The sequence below is a fragment of the Haematobia irritans genome, chromosome 1 (assembly GCF_050003625.1).
Source record: "Haematobia irritans isolate KBUSLIRL chromosome 1, ASM5000362v1, whole genome shotgun sequence".
Lineage (NCBI taxonomy): Eukaryota > Metazoa > Arthropoda > Insecta > Diptera > Muscidae > Haematobia > Haematobia irritans.
Window position 1 is genome coordinate 36,508,778 of NC_134397.1, and position 17,089 is coordinate 36,525,866.

Here is a 17,089-nt window from a genome sequence, read left to right on the forward strand (position 1 = left end):
ACTACAAAAATGTTTCGCATGAGTGCAATTATTAGGTGCCTTTATAGATCAATTTAGAACGACGCCAATAAGGGACCCTCCAAACAATCAGAAAAAGTGCATTTTAAGATAGTTGTAAAAGAATCATTGTGGTCGAGTAAAACACGTTTGTTTAGATATTTATTAATTTGATTAAACATTTACAAATTCTTCAAAATATAACATTTATACCACTATCACATTACATTTAACATAATTTTTGGCATTAATGATGATGTTGAGTTACAAGTAGCGAGTTACATGTTGCTGCGTCTATCAACAAGTGTTTTTATTCCATGGAGGCAGCGTGTCTGTAAAATATCTGAAAAACAATCACTTTATTCCATTTGGAAAATCACCAAATTGTTCACCAATATACCTTTCACAATTTTAAGCGTATAATCTATGTTTTCAGAACTTTATTTTCGTTTTTATTTAATTAAAATATAACAAGCTGGTTGCGCTTGGCGTTTCACAAAAAAAATGGATTTTTTAACAGTAGGGATGGCAAATTACTTGCATGTACTTTTTGATGTACCTTTTCATGATGGTTGAAGTGACATTTACGAGTCTGTGGTAACGATGAGGTTGAAATGGAACTTTGAAATGCTGGCAGGGAAGTAGCGAGTTACATGTTGCTGCGTCTATCAACCAGTGTTTTTATTCCATGGAGGCAGCGTGTCTGTAAAATATCTGAAAAACAATCACTTTATTCCATTTGGAAAATCACCAAATTGTTCACCAATATACCTTTCACAATTTTAAGCGTATAATCTATGTTTTCAGAACTTTATTTTCGTTTTTATTTAATTAAAATATAACAAGCTGCTTGCGCTTGGCGTTTCACAAAAAAATGGCTTTTTTAACAGTAGGGATGGCAAATTACTTGCATGTACTTTTTGATGTACCTTTTCATGATGGTTGAAGTGACATTTACGAGTCTGTGGTAACGATGAGGTTGAAATGGAACTTTGAAATGCTGGCAGGGTTGGATCAACTTTGCATTGGTTGTCGCTATATCATATTAAGGCCGGTACTATGTTCATTCTTGCGAATGAACATAGTACCTAACCAAATTCCAATATTAAATAAAAGGGCAGATTATATTGGGATTTTATTAATTTATTACAATATTTACAATCATAATAAACTACGAAAATAAATACAAAAGGTGCTAACAACAAAGGCTTTTGATCTACATATACATGAGATCAATTTACATTACAATTTACAATATTTTGTAGGTAATGTTTGTATATCAATGACAGATGGTTATTAGGTTGCAATTATGTGGTCAAACTACAGAACCTAATTCAATATATACTTGCCAGAAATTTCTTCCTTAAGCCTCTAGATATAAATACAGATCGACTTAGATTCTTCCTGTATTTTTAATACATTAAAAAAGCTCGCTTGCCGTAAAAAGTATTTGTGTTTGTTGGTGTATGAAGCCTGCAATTTTTATGGAAACTTTTGTAATATTCCTTTTTTATAAATCGGTGCGATACTTACCTGAAGGCAACTTCTTTTCTATGGGATAAACTTTATTCAATGTATTGCGGACTATTATCAAGTAAATGTTGTTCCCCGTTTTGCAAATTTTGTAGCGTCATACCATTTACCATTTCGATGTTGATATAAATATTTATTTGTTGCAACAACTACCTTACGCCCGCCCAATAATTGAACTAAGATTCTATTAGTATACTAAACTTTTGGTTGTACCAACCATTTGTTGATTCCCATGATGTAGGTCTCTCTATGCTGGTGGTTAGCTCAACAATTTTATGCAGCATACAACCAAATTTATCGGCATTGGTTATTGTAACCAATTGAATGGTTATGGGAATTTCGTTTTGATCCTGTGAACTTTTTTATGGTCATGTTGGATGTATAATGGGGAAAATAATCAAAACATTGTTCTTGTAACAAAAAATAAGTTACTGACATCATTTCCTCATTGTAATGATCGAATTGCAACCAACCATTTCTCTGGGTGTATATAAGTTTATCTGGACGAAATGTTTGTGTTTGTAAAGAATAGTACAGTGTGTTCAAATGATAAGAATTGTCGGCGATAACAAATATATCGATAAATTCGCTTAATGCGTCCTTCATGTTAAAATAATCGTTCAAATTATAAGTTTATCCGTACGATAATGTCGAACTGTTCTAGACATATCCCTCATGGTGGTCACACATAATATATGTTCTCCCTTCAAATTGCCCGTGTCCTGCTTTTCGAGACACCCTAATTTATATTCGACCATAATTTATAATCGATGCTGTAGCTTGTTAATGTGATTCGTAACACATTTATCGATTTTTACTCATCATCGATTATGTCTTGGATCATATTTTATAGTGTGTGTAGAAGTGTATACGTAGAACTATATTCATCTTATGCGCTTTACAGACTATCAGTTATTCCGGACGACAGTGCTCGTGTCGAACATATCCCATATATTGTGCACAATATAAGTTAAGTCCGAAGGCACAATCGATACTGCTGCATGTTTATGGGATCGATAACACAATTACCGATTATTTAGTCATCGCCGACAAGTCGATTCGACACACTGTAAAGCGGACTTTATACGGTCGGATAAACACTCCGACAGAGGTTCGTCTATTTGTTGTGTGTTCGTTCAAGTTTTGCCCTTACACTGCACGAACAAATGTGATGACTACATGAATCAATAAGAAGAAGCATAAACAAACAATGAAGTTGTATGAAGATTTATGGGTGAAACCATTTTTTACTAAAAAAATGGAAGAAAATCCTGGTATATGTGCCAAACAATGATTCCTGAAGTAATCCACATTTCATATATTACAAATTACTTTATGAATTTCAAAATACTTGTCGCCTGGTTTTCCATTGATTGGAAGTGGAATTTTCCACGTTTTTGCCACAATACTGATTTAGATTTATATATTTCTTTAATTTTCAAACAGAATTGGCGATCCATCATTAATTTCATTGCAGAAATGCCTGTTTTTAATGTAAAAATAAATATGTCTTTGATAATTTTTGTCGAACATCCCCTTACACCTAATGATTTATGCTACCCAACCAGAAAAAATCAAAGTTGTTTTGATTTTATGCCAACACGTCCCCGCGACAGCCGAACACGACTTTATACTATCGGATTTGTCGCCGCAACGTGTTGTGTCGCAGGGTTTATCCGACCGTATAAGGTGCCCTTAAGATTCTTTACAAACACCGACATTCCGTCCGGAATAACTGATAGTCTGTAAAGCGCATTAAGCGTCGTCCAGAGTATACGTTTTTCCGGACGGAACCCAATAAACACAGGATGAGCGTTTTTCAAATGCAACAACTTTTCAGTTTGAGGGTAACTATAATTATCAACATAAATTCAACTTGACTTGAAACAGCTCATATTCAATACATCTTCAAATTGTTTGCGAATTACTTCCAATTTGCCAAAATGTTGACGAAATCTTTGAAAAGGGGTTGAAGATCATATGAGAAAACTTTGACAAAACACTACCCTAAAATGCAACGAAAAAACCATGTGGTTTTCAATACTTGTTTGTGCAACGAAGTTCGTGGTCAATTGAAAGAAATAAAAAACATTTTAGACAAAAAACTGAATTTACTCCAAATAGTTTCTAATAATACGTAAGTGAAAATAAAAAAATGATATGAAACTTTAAGGAAGACACTAAATTATATCTCTTTGCCCAAAACTAAAATTATGGATTCTACGTTCTTTAAAACATTAAAAAGCTGACCGATGAAAAAATGTTGGACAAGTAACTGGAACTGCTTCAAATAGTTTATAATAATTGGTAAGTCAATATGAAAAATTAAATCAACACTTTAGAGAAGTCACTAAGTTTAAATCTCATTGCAGAAAACTAAAATATTTGGATGCTGCATTCTTGGAAACATTAAGAGGTTGACCAATGAAAAATGATGGTGGCTTATCGAAAAGAGAAAGTTTCCATAAATCAAAGTACAATGAATTAAACTTGGTATTTATGCTTTTCCATATCAACTACTGGGTGATAATTCGCATCACGCCTATAGTTTAATTTACATCGCATCATCGGTTTAATTTGATATTTTGTGAATTGAAATTGCTGGAAATTTATTCTAACTCTCTAGTCATCAAGTTCCTTGCTAATTTCCCGAATTTTAATGAGTTTTACAACAATTTTGTGACACCAACGTTCTTGAGGAATTTTGTGGTTTTCAATACATTTTGTGCCACGAAGTACGTGGTCAGTTATTTTTATTGACATAAAACTGAAATTAATCCAAAACGGTAATTATAATTGGTAAGTCAAAATAAAAAGTGAAATGAAAACGTAATGGAAATCACAAAACTCGATTGTTTTGCAGAAAACTAAAATCATTGGATGTTATATTCTTGGAAGATGTTGACCGGTGAAAAAATGATGAAGGAAACAACAAAGAAAAGATTCCAGAAAACTTGCAAAGTGCAACCAATTAAAACAAAGTAATCATCCAAACCACCATCTTATGGATACACAACCACCACCCAGGAACGTAAGGGTTGATATACATAATCTAGAGCGCGAGATCCAGCGCTATAAAAGAGAGCCTCTAGATCAAGCAGCGTACCAGGCAGGTTTGAACAGGATTCATGAGGATACTGTAGCTGAAGCGGTGAGAAGCTACAAGGTTAATCCTGTTCTTGGAGTCCGACCACCGCCCATAGCACCGGAGGAAAGAGACCTCCCACGGCAAGTGCAGCCGCCTCAATTCCTACATATCGGTGATTGATAGCAGCGTAGCTGACGTTTGTCCAGTTTGCAACCAAGGGCCACACGACACGCGTCATCTTTTCTTTTGCCCCGCCAAACCAACCCGACTTACCACCAGATCACTCTGGACACACCCCACCTTAGTCGCAGAGTTCCTTGATCTGCCAACAAGCTGATGTACCAAGCGTATAACATGAAATGGATGAGATCACAATAAACTGTTACAACAACAACAAAACAAAGTGCAACAGTTCCTAAATCAAGAACTTCTGGATGAAAATGTGCATTACATCAATTTACATTCCGTCATCAGTTTGATATTTTGTGAATTCCTCTTGATGGAATCTATTCTAACACGCAGGCCATCAAGTTCCTCGATAGTAATTATTTGAAATTGTGAGCATATTAATTAATAATTAATTAATTAACAGTTATGTGACACCAACATTATGGGGGAAATTATACATGAAAAATGTTTAAGTTATTTAAAGTTGTATTGATAGTTTTAGCTATTAATACCTTTAATAAGATAATTATGTTTTGATTGGTATTATAACATATTATTATTTTTATGTATTGTTAATGTTATTTTTAATATTATTATATTTTTAACGAAAAAAATTAATAAAATGTACAAAATCACTAGAAATTTAGTGTTGACGTCAGTAAGAACTGGGATTGACTTTCATGCAAATTGTGGTTAGAAAATATTCGCAGCAATATTAATTTTTAATTTGTCTCACATTGGAAACTGTTTGAGAAATTATTGAGTAGCAATGCATTTCAATTTGAGGATTACAATTGAGAGATTATTGCTATTGTGTTGAATTTTACTGTTGAGGGTAATGTCTGTTTTTTGTTGAGAACGCGATTTTCTCAACAATTTCTCAACTTGAATATTACCCTAATCCTTTGAAAAAATGTTTGAAAAATTATTGCATTTTAGTATTTTTCAAACGTTTGTGTTTATTGGGTAATGTCTGTGTTTGTAGAGAACTTACATTGTAGCCAATACGAATTATGGTATCGATCCCAATAAACACAGGATGAGCGTTTTTCAAATGCAACAACTTTTCAGTTTGAGGGTAAATATAATTTTCAACATAAATTCAACTTGACTTGAAATAGCTCATCTTCAATACATTTTCAAATTGTTTGCGAATTACTTCCAATTTGCAAAAATATTGACGAAATCTTTGAAAAGGTGTTGAAGTTAATATGAGAAAACTTTGACAAAACACTACCCTAAAATGCAACGAAAAAACCATGTGGTTTTCAATACTTATTTGTGCAACGAAGTTCGTGGTCAATTGCAAGAAATAAAAAAAATGGAAAATTTTAGACATATAACCAAATTTTAGACATGTAACCAAATAGTAATAAAAATAGGTAAGTGAAAATAAAAAATGAAATAAAACTTTAAGGAAGTCACTAAATTTATATCTCTGTGCAGAAAACTAAAATTATGGATTCTACGTTCTTGAAAACATTAAAAGCTGGCCAATGAAAAATGGTGGAAAATAAACTGAAACTGCTTCAAATAGTTTATAATAATTGGTACGTCAATATGAAAAATTAAATCAACACTTTAAAGAAGTCACTAAATTTATATCTCTGTGCAGAAAACTAAAATTATGGATTCTACGTTCTTGAAAACATTAAAAGCTGGCCAATGAAAAATGGTGGAAAATAAACTGAAACTGCTTCAAATAGTTTATAATAATTGGTACGTCAATATGAAAAATTAAATCAACACTTTAAAGAAGTCACTAAATTTATATCTCTGTGCAGAAAACTAAAATTATGGATTCTACGTTCTTGAAAACATTAAAAGCTGGCCAATGAAAAATGGTGGAAAATAAACTGAAACTGCTTCAAATAGTTTATAATAATTGGTACGTCAATATGAAAAATTAAATCAACACTTTAAAGAAGTCACTAAATTTAAATCTCTTTGCAGAAAACTAAAATCTTTGGATGCTACATTCTTGCAAACAATAAGAAGCTGGCTAATGAAAAATGAGTGGCTTATCGACAAGAAAAAGTTTCCAGAAACATTACAAGTGCAACCAATTAAAATTGTTAAAAACAACAAATTGTTGAAATCAACAGCTTCTGGATGAAAATGTGCATCACATCGTCAGTTTAATTCATATGCTATTATCAGTTTAAAATTGATATTTTGTGAATTCCTTCTGCTGGAAATCAATTCTAACACGTGGTTCAGTACGTTCCTAATTTCAAATTGCCCGCATGTTAATAAAAGGAAGGAACCAAAAGGAAGGAAATCGAATTATCAATGCAAAAGTGTTTACTAATAATGTTTAAGATATTTAAAGTTTTGTTGTTTGTTTGTTTTTTTTTCTTATTTGTTGATATGTTTAATAAGATTATTATTTATCAATTGGTATTGTAGTGTATTATGTAGTGTAGTGTGTTATTATATATTTTATTTTGATGAAAATGAATAAATTATACAAAATTCTTAGAATTTTGCCTTTGACTTTCAATTTGAAGTGGGGATATCATTCATACAAATTTAGGTTGAAAAGCATTTGCAACGATGTTAATTTTGAATTTGACTCGCATCGAAAATTGTTTGACAAATTATTGAGTAGCGATGCATTTCAATTTGAGGATAACACTTGAGATATTATTGCTAATGTGTTGAATTTCACTGTTGAGGGTAATGTCTGTTTTTTGTTGAGAACGCGATTTTCTCAACAATTTCTCAACTTGAATATTACCCTAATCCTTTGAAAAAATGTTTGAAAATTTGTTGAAATTTAGCATTTTTCAAACGTTTGTGTTTATTGGGATCCCATAAACATGCAGCAGTATCGATTATGCCTTCGGACTTAACTTATATTGTGGCCAATATATGGGATATGTTCGACACAAGCACTGTCGTCCGGAATAACTGATAATCTGTAAAGGTCATAAAGAGATTTTGTTCTAAATTGCGGGATTTCGTGTTTAGTGCCAACGTAGTATTAACATACCTTGCTTCAAAATGAGATTTTAAAAATTTGGTAAATTTTTTGTAGAATATTCTTGGAATTTTTTTTTGAATTGAATGGCAACCGTGCATCGGAGCTCTAGAACTCATAGAAAGCGAGATACTGGCAAATAACACCATCTGTTGTAGACCATAATGGTTCTCCTTTTACAATACCTGATATTTAGCATTTTATTTTGTTTTTACCTACCCTAATTATCCACCGATGTTTTGTGTGTGATGTATCGCTATCGGAAAATAACTATCGATTGTAGTCTAATAATAAGGCTATCGATAATTTCGATAGTGCTATCGATGGTCTCTGAGGGTACGTGTCTCATATATTTTATTTTCCCGACAGAAGAAAAATAATTAAATTTCATGTCGTATGTGGTCAAAAATATCAAAATAACGTTGTCCCCATTAGAGATAACTAAAGAATAGTTTGCATATGTGCGTTACAGATTAAAATTTGCCAAGTGAAAAAAGTTAAGGCAAGATTAATATTTTTCTGGTCTCGATAAGCAATTGGGCTGTACGAATAAACAACAGTACCATAATGCAACTCTTGCTTTCCACTATTTGTATGGCATTGACCAGTACCGTCATTGGGAATGCCTGGTACCAGAAAAAACAATTCTATCCGGCGGTGGTGTATATCACCAAATCGAATGCCTCCATGGCGGTAAGTGTATATATTTTTGGCTGGGAGTAGTACTATGTATGTTGTTGTGGAACAACAAAGTGGTCAGGGCAAGTGGGTGGCGGGTGTTTCATATATAACAACATACATATTGCGAGATGACCTCATTGTTTCAAAATACTGTTTCAATTTCGTTTTAGGTAATTTACATACAATTTTTCGCAATTGTATTTATGTTTGGCAAATTATTGCGAAAGGTAAGTTATCGTGTCTTCCACTGCATCTATATGAAACACGTATAACGTTCATAAGAGCCGTCAAATGATAATAATGATGCTATATTCTTTATCCTTTATAGATTTTCTTGGGTACTCTACGTGCAGCCGAGTTTGAACATTTGTTGGAGCGTTTTTGGTATGCCCTTACCGAAACATGTTTGGCCTTTACGGTATTTCGTGATGACTTCAATCCAAGATTTGTGGCGTTGTTTACAGTTTTATTGTTTCTAAAATCATTCCATTGGTTGGCTGAAGAACGTGTTGATTTTGTAAGTATTATTAGGCATTAATGCCTTTGAAGGAGATATAGAAGTCGCTCTATATATTCAGATAAAGTCAGGTGACGTTATCAGTCCGATTTTAAAGTTCTCAATTGGATTTGTTTGTAGTTGTGAATATTTCTTATTATAACGTGTACAATGGTTTTCGTACATTCAAAATTTGTTTATTTACATTTGCTTAGCCGTACCGTATGTGAGGGATATTTGTCGTCATAAGCACATAATTGCTAATTATGAAATCATCTTTGCTAAAATGAAACTTGTGTACATATACAATTTATACCGTAAATATTCTTATCTTATGAATGTCCAATGGTATTTGTACATAAGGAACTTCAAAATGCTCTTAAGCATCTACTCCCAAATATTTGAATATTGGCTCATCTGTGTATCTAGATTTAACTTTAGATGAATATCTGGTCAGCCCCCTCATGGAGTTTTAATTGGCAAAATGGAAAAAAGTGGGTGTGCTATTGATGACATAAATCCTTTATTTCAAAGGCAACGAAAACATGCCTAAGAGCTTTAGAGCGAACTGGGGATACAAAAATCGAAATTCCAACTTTCGACTAATCGAATTTTTGATAAAAAGATCGAAAAGTGGACTTCTTGTCAAAAAGCCTAGATATTTGTAATCTTCAAATTCGATTTTTGATATTTTTGAAAATTTACCTAAAATTCGGATATTGGCCAAAATCGGCTAATTGGCTTTTGACAAAGGGATTAGATTCGAATTTTTCTGTTTTTTTTTTTTTTTCAGAGTGTAAGTGTATATTTTATTATTAATTTTAAAATTATTTTAAAAGATATATGTATACTTATGGTGAATATTATTGTGTATTTAATTTAATTTATTTTATTTTCATATGTAACTAAGCCTTACAAAGGCCTTATACAATTACTTAAATCAACATTTTAAATACTACTCAAAAAAGATTTTAAATATTCGATTTTTCCAAATTTTTGAGTATTCAAAAGAATCGAGTTTGCCAAGTTTTAAAAGGCGAAAGGTCGGATATTCGTCCCTTCCAATAAAAAAAATCAAAAGCTAGATTTATACATACACAGAAAAAAATTTCACGGAAAATTTTCCAAAATAAGTCTTAACTGAGTTTTAAAAAATATTCAATTAAAAATTTAATTGTTTCAATGTTTCAATTGAAACAAAAACCAATCACAAAAATTAGTAGTAACAATTTTTTTTTATGTTAGCCTGATATCAACGCAGGCTGGTTTTTCGTCCAAATCAATTACTTTACATTAATTACAATTTTAAATGCGAGCTAATTGGACTAATTGGCTAATTGAAGATTAAGGAATTTGTATTATTATGCTATTGAAAAGAAAATGCCAGATACCCATCTTACAAGCCTGACTATACATATGTTTCAGTGTTAATTTTTTAATTAACTCAATTAATTTTTTAATTGATACTACCGTTTCTGTGATTGAAGACATTTCAATTAAAAATTAAATGGATCAATTAAATTCGTGATTGAAGACAAATTTTTTTTTTGTGTCTACATTTTAAAAAAAGTGGAAAAGTCAACTTTACCAAATATTTTGATTGTGATTACAATCACTATCACGTGGCATTAAAAAAGTCAGCAAAAGCCGAATAAAGCTCTAGTATTAAGAAAAAATTTTAAAATCAAACTCCAAACGCCCAACCTATTATACATAGTAAAAAGGAATTTAAAACTCATAAAGGGTTTGAAGTTGTTTGTGGACTAGTAATGATAGGATTTTTAGCATACTTCGCTCACCGCTGTGCTAGTACAAAGTTTGCAGAAAAAACTCACTTTGCCTGCTTGTTTTTAAATAGGTTTACCTCAAAGCTTGAATTATATTGACTACAAACGTTACGGCTAAGTACTTATCGTACCACCCTCGTTTCACCAACCTATTATAACAGCTCATTATCGGATAGCAGAGTTTACAGAATGCTTAGGTTGGAGATAATCCGTTTTTTTAACCGGATTTCATCGGTTTAAAAAAGTTTATTTTTTTATTGTCGCATTAAATTGGCAATTTAACATGTAATTTACAAAAATCGAAACACGCTAGTTGAGACCTGTTTTACGGGTCCAACAAAAATTAAAATTTCAATAAAACCGACGAGCGGTGCAAAAGGATATAGACGTTCGTAAAAGGTTTTTACGCCAGTTTTGATCACTCTACATAGAGTGCATCCAGGACAATCGATCATCACCTATTGGAATGCATTGCTTTAGAATACTTTGAGAAGTTAAGGAATTAGCAGTTCTTAACTTAAGCAAGCTAATTAAGTATTGGAACAATCAAATTGTAAAAATATAAGGGTGTAATTGCGCGGATCACTAAACAAACAATAAATTATAAAATATAGAATAAGTCAAATATAATAGAGTCCCTTTCTCTCTCTCTCTCTCCAAAATTCTCTAGATGGAACGTTCTCCTGTTCTTGGATGGCTATTTCATATACGCGTTGCCAGCCTATTAATGGTATTAGGCTCCCTCGATTATATGCTGCTTATGCATGCCTACAATTCTGCTTTGGCCCGCGGTCCTAGTGTACAATTGGTATTTGGTTTTGAGTATGCCATTCTCTTGACTGTTGTAGCTAGTACAGCTATTAAATATGTACTACATGCAGCAGAAATGCGTACCGACACGCCATGGGAGAATAAAGCCGTATTCTTGTTATATACCGAACTATTTATTGGTTTCATCAAGGTTATTCTGTATGTGTTGTTTGTGGTGATAATGGCGAAATTCTATGCTCTACCCATGTTTGTATTCCGACCAATGTTCTTTACAATACGCAACTTTAAGAAGGCTTTGAGTGATGTTATAATGTCACGAAGAGCTATTCGCAATATGAATACTTTGTATCCAGATGCCACACCAGAAGAATTGAGATTATCGGATAATATTTGCATTATTTGTCGAGAGGATATGGTTAATCATTCGAAGAAATTGCCATGTGGTCATATTTTCCACACAACCTGTTTGAGATCATGGTTCCAACGTCAACAAACTTGTCCAACGTGCCGTTTGAATATTTTAAGGGCGCCGGCTACAAATTCTACCGCCTTACCAAGGCAAGATGATAATAATGGAAATGTAAATGCAGCAGCTAATCCAGTAGTAAACAACGCGGCCAATGTACCTACGCCAAATGCAACGGCGGGAACTGAAAATGCTCCACCAATTCCTCCGACAAATGCTAGTGCTTTTACCCCTAATGGTAAGAAATATGAAGGCAAAAATATCATTCAAATAAAACATTAATTGTTAAGCAAAACAAATCCATTCACATCAGAGAACTGCAACCGGCGGCTTTTTTTTCGTATTGCAATCATACCCACAAAATGTCGGTGGCTGTGAGTAAGACACCAATTACCATGCAATCTTTTACATTGATACAAATGCGATAATAAAAACACCACTGGTATATAACAATGTTCGTATGCAGTGTCTTGCAATCTTAAACCAATCGACATCGTAACAACGCTCGGTAAACAAAAAACGAGTGTGGCACCTAAGTGTAACAAACATGAGAGAATACCAAACTGCTGAGATATGGGTAACCAATTTGTGTGATTGCTTTACTACGGACCAACACTCATACTAACAAACACCGACAGTCGTCGGTTGCATTGGATATTAGTGGTTGATTTTTTTTTTACTAATTGGTGTTTTAAGATTGCAAATATTCGTGTTTACTAAATACACTGGTCGGTTGCGGTAGATCGCAGCCGTTCTCTGATTCAAATTCACACCCTGTTTCTGTATGTTGAACGAAAACCCAGTCGTTAGAAAAGCAGTAACTCGAATTCGAATCATTTTGGGTTTCTGTATTTTTTAAAGTTTGTTTGGTTTGTATGAGAATACATACATTGATTATCAAAAATGAGTATTTTCAAACTTTCATTCAAATGTTAACAATGTTTTTACTTTTTCATTGACACCTATGATATACGTTCGTTTCCAACTCGACAACAAAATATGAAGTAACTTGCTTTTCGACATAAAGAAACCAAAATTAATTTCTTTTGAAATACGAATTGACATACAGAAACAGGCTATAATTAATTTTATAATTACATGAATGTCCTGTTCCTGTATATCGAACGAAAACCCATTCGAAAGAAAGGCAGTCACTCGAATTCGAATGAATTTGAGTTTTTATATTTTTGAAAGTTCGTTTCGGTTGTATGAGAATACATTGAATATCAAAGGCAAGTCACTTCATATTTTATACAATAAGTGTCAACATATACAATAAGTGTCAAGAAAAAAGTAAAAACATTGTTAACATTTGACTGAATTCTCAGGCCAAAAATTTGAAAATACTCATTTTGGATAATCAATGTATTCTCATACAAACGAAACGAACTTTCAAAAATAGAAAAACCCAAATGCATTCGAATTCGAGTGACTGCCTTTCTTTCGAATGAGTTTTCGTTCGATATACAGGAACAGGCCATCAATTTTCTTTCGTTTGGAATACGAAAGAAAGTTTTCTTTCGATATACATGAACAGGCCAGAAATAATTTTTTAATTGATAATTTTAGTTCTATGGTAAAAGCAATTTCAATTTTATTGAATTTGAACAAAGATTTTCTTTGGCTTCAATCACGAAATTATGCCCTGTTCCTGTATATCGAACGAAACCCAGTTCGAAAGAAAGGCAGTCACTCGAATTCGAGTGAATTTGGATTTTTGAAAGTTCGATTCGTTTGTATGAGAATACATTGATTATTAAAAATGAGTATTTTTAAATTTTTGGCCTGAGAATTCATTCAAATGTTAACAATGCTTTTACTTTTTTCTTGACACTTATTGTATATGTTCGTTTATTACTCGACAACAAAATATGAAGTGACTTGCCTTTCGAAATAAAATAACAAAAATCAATTTTCTTTCGTTTGGAATACGAAAGAAAGCTTTCGTTCGATATACAGGAACAGGCCATTAATTAATGCAGTCAATCACGGATATGATAATATCAACTATAAAATTATTTGGTTTTTGTTTTAATTAAAAAATTAATTTTAAACAAATATCATTTTTAATGAATATTTTTTTTTAATTCAATTAACATTTTAATTGAAAATTTTTGGTAATATTTGTTTTCCGTGAAGACAAAAGAAAAAATTTTGTATATAACAGATTATTGTGTTTTTATTTTTAGCTGGAGTACCCATGCCTACGTTGCCAAATCTAGCCGGTTCTGGGGCAAATGGCTTACCGAATTTCTCTGGTTTACCTATGATACCTCCACTGATGATGCCACCTCCATTTCCCTTTGTGGCTCCATATGCGGTGCCACCACCACCAATGCCACCAAATTTAACCTCTTTTACCGATGAAGAATTAAGGGCTATGGAAGGAAATGAAAGGAAAAATGTTGAAGAACGTATAAAGGTATTGTTTTGGTTTCAAATCATCCAAACCATGAGTGTATCTAATTCTTTTCTCCATTATAGCTTCTGCGTAATATTCAATTAATGCTAGATGCTGCGAATGTCTTAATGACTAATTATCAACTAGTGGCACCTCGTAGTATATCTGCAAATGCTCCAAATACAGGTACAACGGCTGATGCTACGACTATTTCAAATAATACAAGTAGTGAGGTACCATCGACCTCTGGTATAAATTCCAATACAGATAAATCACCCAATGAAGTTGTGAACATTGAAAGCAAATCACCAGAATTACCATCCACATCATCAGCGGCAGCAGCAGCAGCAGGGATATCAATACCACAACAAACAGCTACAACAAAACAGGAAGAAACTAAAGAAGAGACTCCAGTTGCCAAACACAATCAAGTAACCATAGAAGATTTGGGTGGAGAAGATGATGATGTAGCATCACCAACAACATCATCTGATGCGACAGAAACCACGTTGGCAGCACTTCGTAAAAGGCGCCTAAAATTTCTAGAAGAACATAAAACGTCTACAGAATAAAGGATGTTAAGGCTCAATTTTATATATGATCGATCTATCGTAAACTTAACTCTTATATTTTGAAGGTGGACTGAAAACGTTTTTTTATAACGAAAAAAATATATACATTTATTTTTTTTTTTTGTTTTTTTCTTTTGCATTATTTTCCTCAATGTAGAAATTAAATCACTTTTTTACATAAATCGAATATGTAGAAATTGTTTTTTTTTTTTTTTTTTTTTTTGTTAAAAAATGTCTTTTTCTCTTTTTTTGTGCATTAAACATCTGGTCTGAATACTTTTATTTCCTTAAATTAAACAAACAAAAAATGAAATCTAAAAAATATGAAAACGAGCAAACTTTTTGCAACAACCGATAAAAATTCTATCGTAAAGAATGAAAAACAAAAAATAATCTAACGATATATATATTTTAAAATCAGTATGATGTATGTAGATAACATATATTGTGTATAAATTTAAGAAGACAAAAACACTAACTTTGAATGATAAACAAATGAAAGGAAGGAACATACAACAACAACAAAGATAGCAAAGACAAATGGGAAATTAAATTAAATATATGATATATGAAAAGAAAGAAATATTATTAATGTACATGTATTTAAATAATTTATAATTATATTTAGAATTTAAATAAAACAAAAAAATAACTATAAAACTATAATAACTATACTCTTTGATAATTAAAAAGAAATACTTATAAAGGCTAAAGACAGCAAATATGCCACAATTATGTACAAGTGTACAGGGTGCTAGATACTTCATACTTAGCAAAATTTCAGCTAAACCTAAGAAAATGTATGGCAGCGAAATTTTTGTTAGCATAATGTTATCGATTGTTTACATGCTAACACACATTTCAAAATTCCCTTTTCGGTATTCAACAGGAATTTCCGTGGGTTGGATACCAGAGATAAGATTTGTTGTGAAACTTTATTATCGACACACAAAGGGAATTTTTGACAATGGCTTAATATCGAACTTAATGTTTGTCTAGTACATCGGTATGCATAATTTACAGAATTTAATTTTTGTACCGACAATTCTGTCATTTTTTCTACTTTGTAATGAATACATGCAAAAATTTATTACTGGCCTACAAACCAAATTTTCGGTAAAGTTTTGTATGCAGCTCTAGTGATATTTCTGCCGCCCATATATTTGATGATGAAAATTCAGGCAGGCGTTGTTATCGATTGTTTACGTTTTGCTTCCATAACAAATAAATTGCAAAGCAGTGTTATTGGCACGCAAACGAAATTTCCGCCAAAGGTCCTACAATATTATCGGGTTTTCACCCCCATGAGAAATACAGCAAAACTGTCTTATTGGTATGCAACAGGAATTTTTACTAGAGATGCGAGGGTTTTTAATAGCATTTTTTATGGGAGAAAATGTAAGCAATAGATCACATTGTCCTTATACAACTTTCGATAGCATGTCCAAGTAGCAAACGACTACACCTGATACACAAAAAAACTGCATAGGATCTTTTTGGCAACGAAAATGATACCGGGGGTCATTATCGATTGTTTAAATTTTACTCCTATAATGCATACAAAATACCTTTATTGGCATACAATGGGCATTTTTGCGAGAGCTACATATTGGTCTTAAGCTGGGTACTATATTCGATTTTTGCACCGAAACCCATAAATAAATGTCCGTTAGGACGGTGTTATCGATACTCTGTATTTTAAACAACTCGAGAAAATTCATATTACCCGTCGATAATATATTCTTAAGCACGGCAAAACACCTCTCGAACTTTTTTGGTAGCAATACCAGCAATGTATTCTCATATCGACAATGCCGCCTATCAGTCTGTTTCTGTATATCGATCGACTAAAATGCCCAGAAACCGCTGGTTTTTGGTTGTAAATTCAGCTGTTTGTTTCCATTTCAGTCGATCGACATACAGAAACAGGCTGTATAAGTATTATCGACAGGTACTAGTAATTTTCGTGTGTTATTTAAAACAACGAACATCGATAACAACGTACTAACGGACATTTTTGTGGAAAAACATTTTTAGGGGTAGTAGATATTTCGCTAATGGGGCACATCGTGCTTTAGAAGATATATACCCACCCACCCAATGAATACCCACCGGTTTTTCGCAACACTAGTTGTTGGCCGAAAAT

At 32.5% G+C, this 17,089-nt stretch overlaps 1 protein-coding gene and 3 long non-coding RNA genes across 5 annotated transcripts; 3 read left to right on the plus strand and 1 right to left on the minus strand.

Annotated features, from left to right (window-relative positions):
• Positions 1–126: 126 nt before the first annotated feature.
• LOC142238170 (uncharacterized) lies at positions 127–872 on the minus strand. Its single transcript, XR_012722672.1, has 3 exons — positions 769–872; positions 398–711; positions 127–340 (listed from the first exon to the last, which is right to left on the minus strand). It is a non-coding gene; the product is annotated as an uncharacterized LOC142238170 (long non-coding RNA).
• A 2,439-nt stretch (positions 873–3,311) lies between these two features.
• LOC142220602 (uncharacterized) lies at positions 3,312–4,678 on the plus strand. 2 transcript variants are annotated; one of them, XR_012717894.1, is made up of 4 exons: positions 3,312–3,667; positions 3,776–3,837; positions 3,903–4,329; positions 4,394–4,678. It is a non-coding gene; the product is annotated as an uncharacterized LOC142220602 (long non-coding RNA). The 2 variants fall into 2 exon arrangements; XR_012717893.1 differs by having other exon boundaries at positions 3,314–3,837.
• A 1,878-nt stretch (positions 4,679–6,556) lies between these two features.
• Positions 6,557–7,270, plus strand: LOC142238173 (uncharacterized). Its single transcript, XR_012722674.1, has 2 exons — positions 6,557–6,674; positions 6,740–7,270. It is a non-coding gene; the product is annotated as an uncharacterized LOC142238173 (long non-coding RNA).
• Positions 7,271–8,091: 821 nt separating this feature from the next.
• On the plus strand, positions 8,092–15,612 carry sip3 (septin interacting protein 3). Its single transcript, XM_075289813.1, has 6 exons — positions 8,092–8,462; positions 8,621–8,677; positions 8,779–8,967; positions 11,404–12,208; positions 14,160–14,392; positions 14,455–15,612. Exons 1-6 carry the CDS (start codon positions 8,337–8,339, stop codon positions 14,941–14,943), a joined length of 1,899 nt encoding a protein of 632 aa, XP_075145928.1. The 5' UTR covers positions 8,092–8,336; the 3' UTR covers positions 14,944–15,612.
• Positions 15,613–17,089: the final 1,477 nt, after the last annotated feature.

What these genes read in the sequence shown, in the direction of transcription:
- sip3 (XM_075289813.1), top strand. Translation starts at nt 8,337, where the DNA reads ATGCAACTCTTGCTTTCCACTATTTGTATGGCATTGACCAGTACCGTC. An exon ending in AATCGAATGCCTCCATGGCG is followed by an intron (nt 8,463 to 8,620) that starts GTAAGTGTATAT and finishes ATTTCGTTTTAG; the next exon opens with GTAATTTACATACAATTTTT. An exon ending in TTGGCAAATTATTGCGAAAG is followed by an intron (nt 8,678 to 8,778) that starts GTAAGTTATCGT and finishes TATCCTTTATAG; the next exon opens with ATTTTCTTGGGTACTCTACG.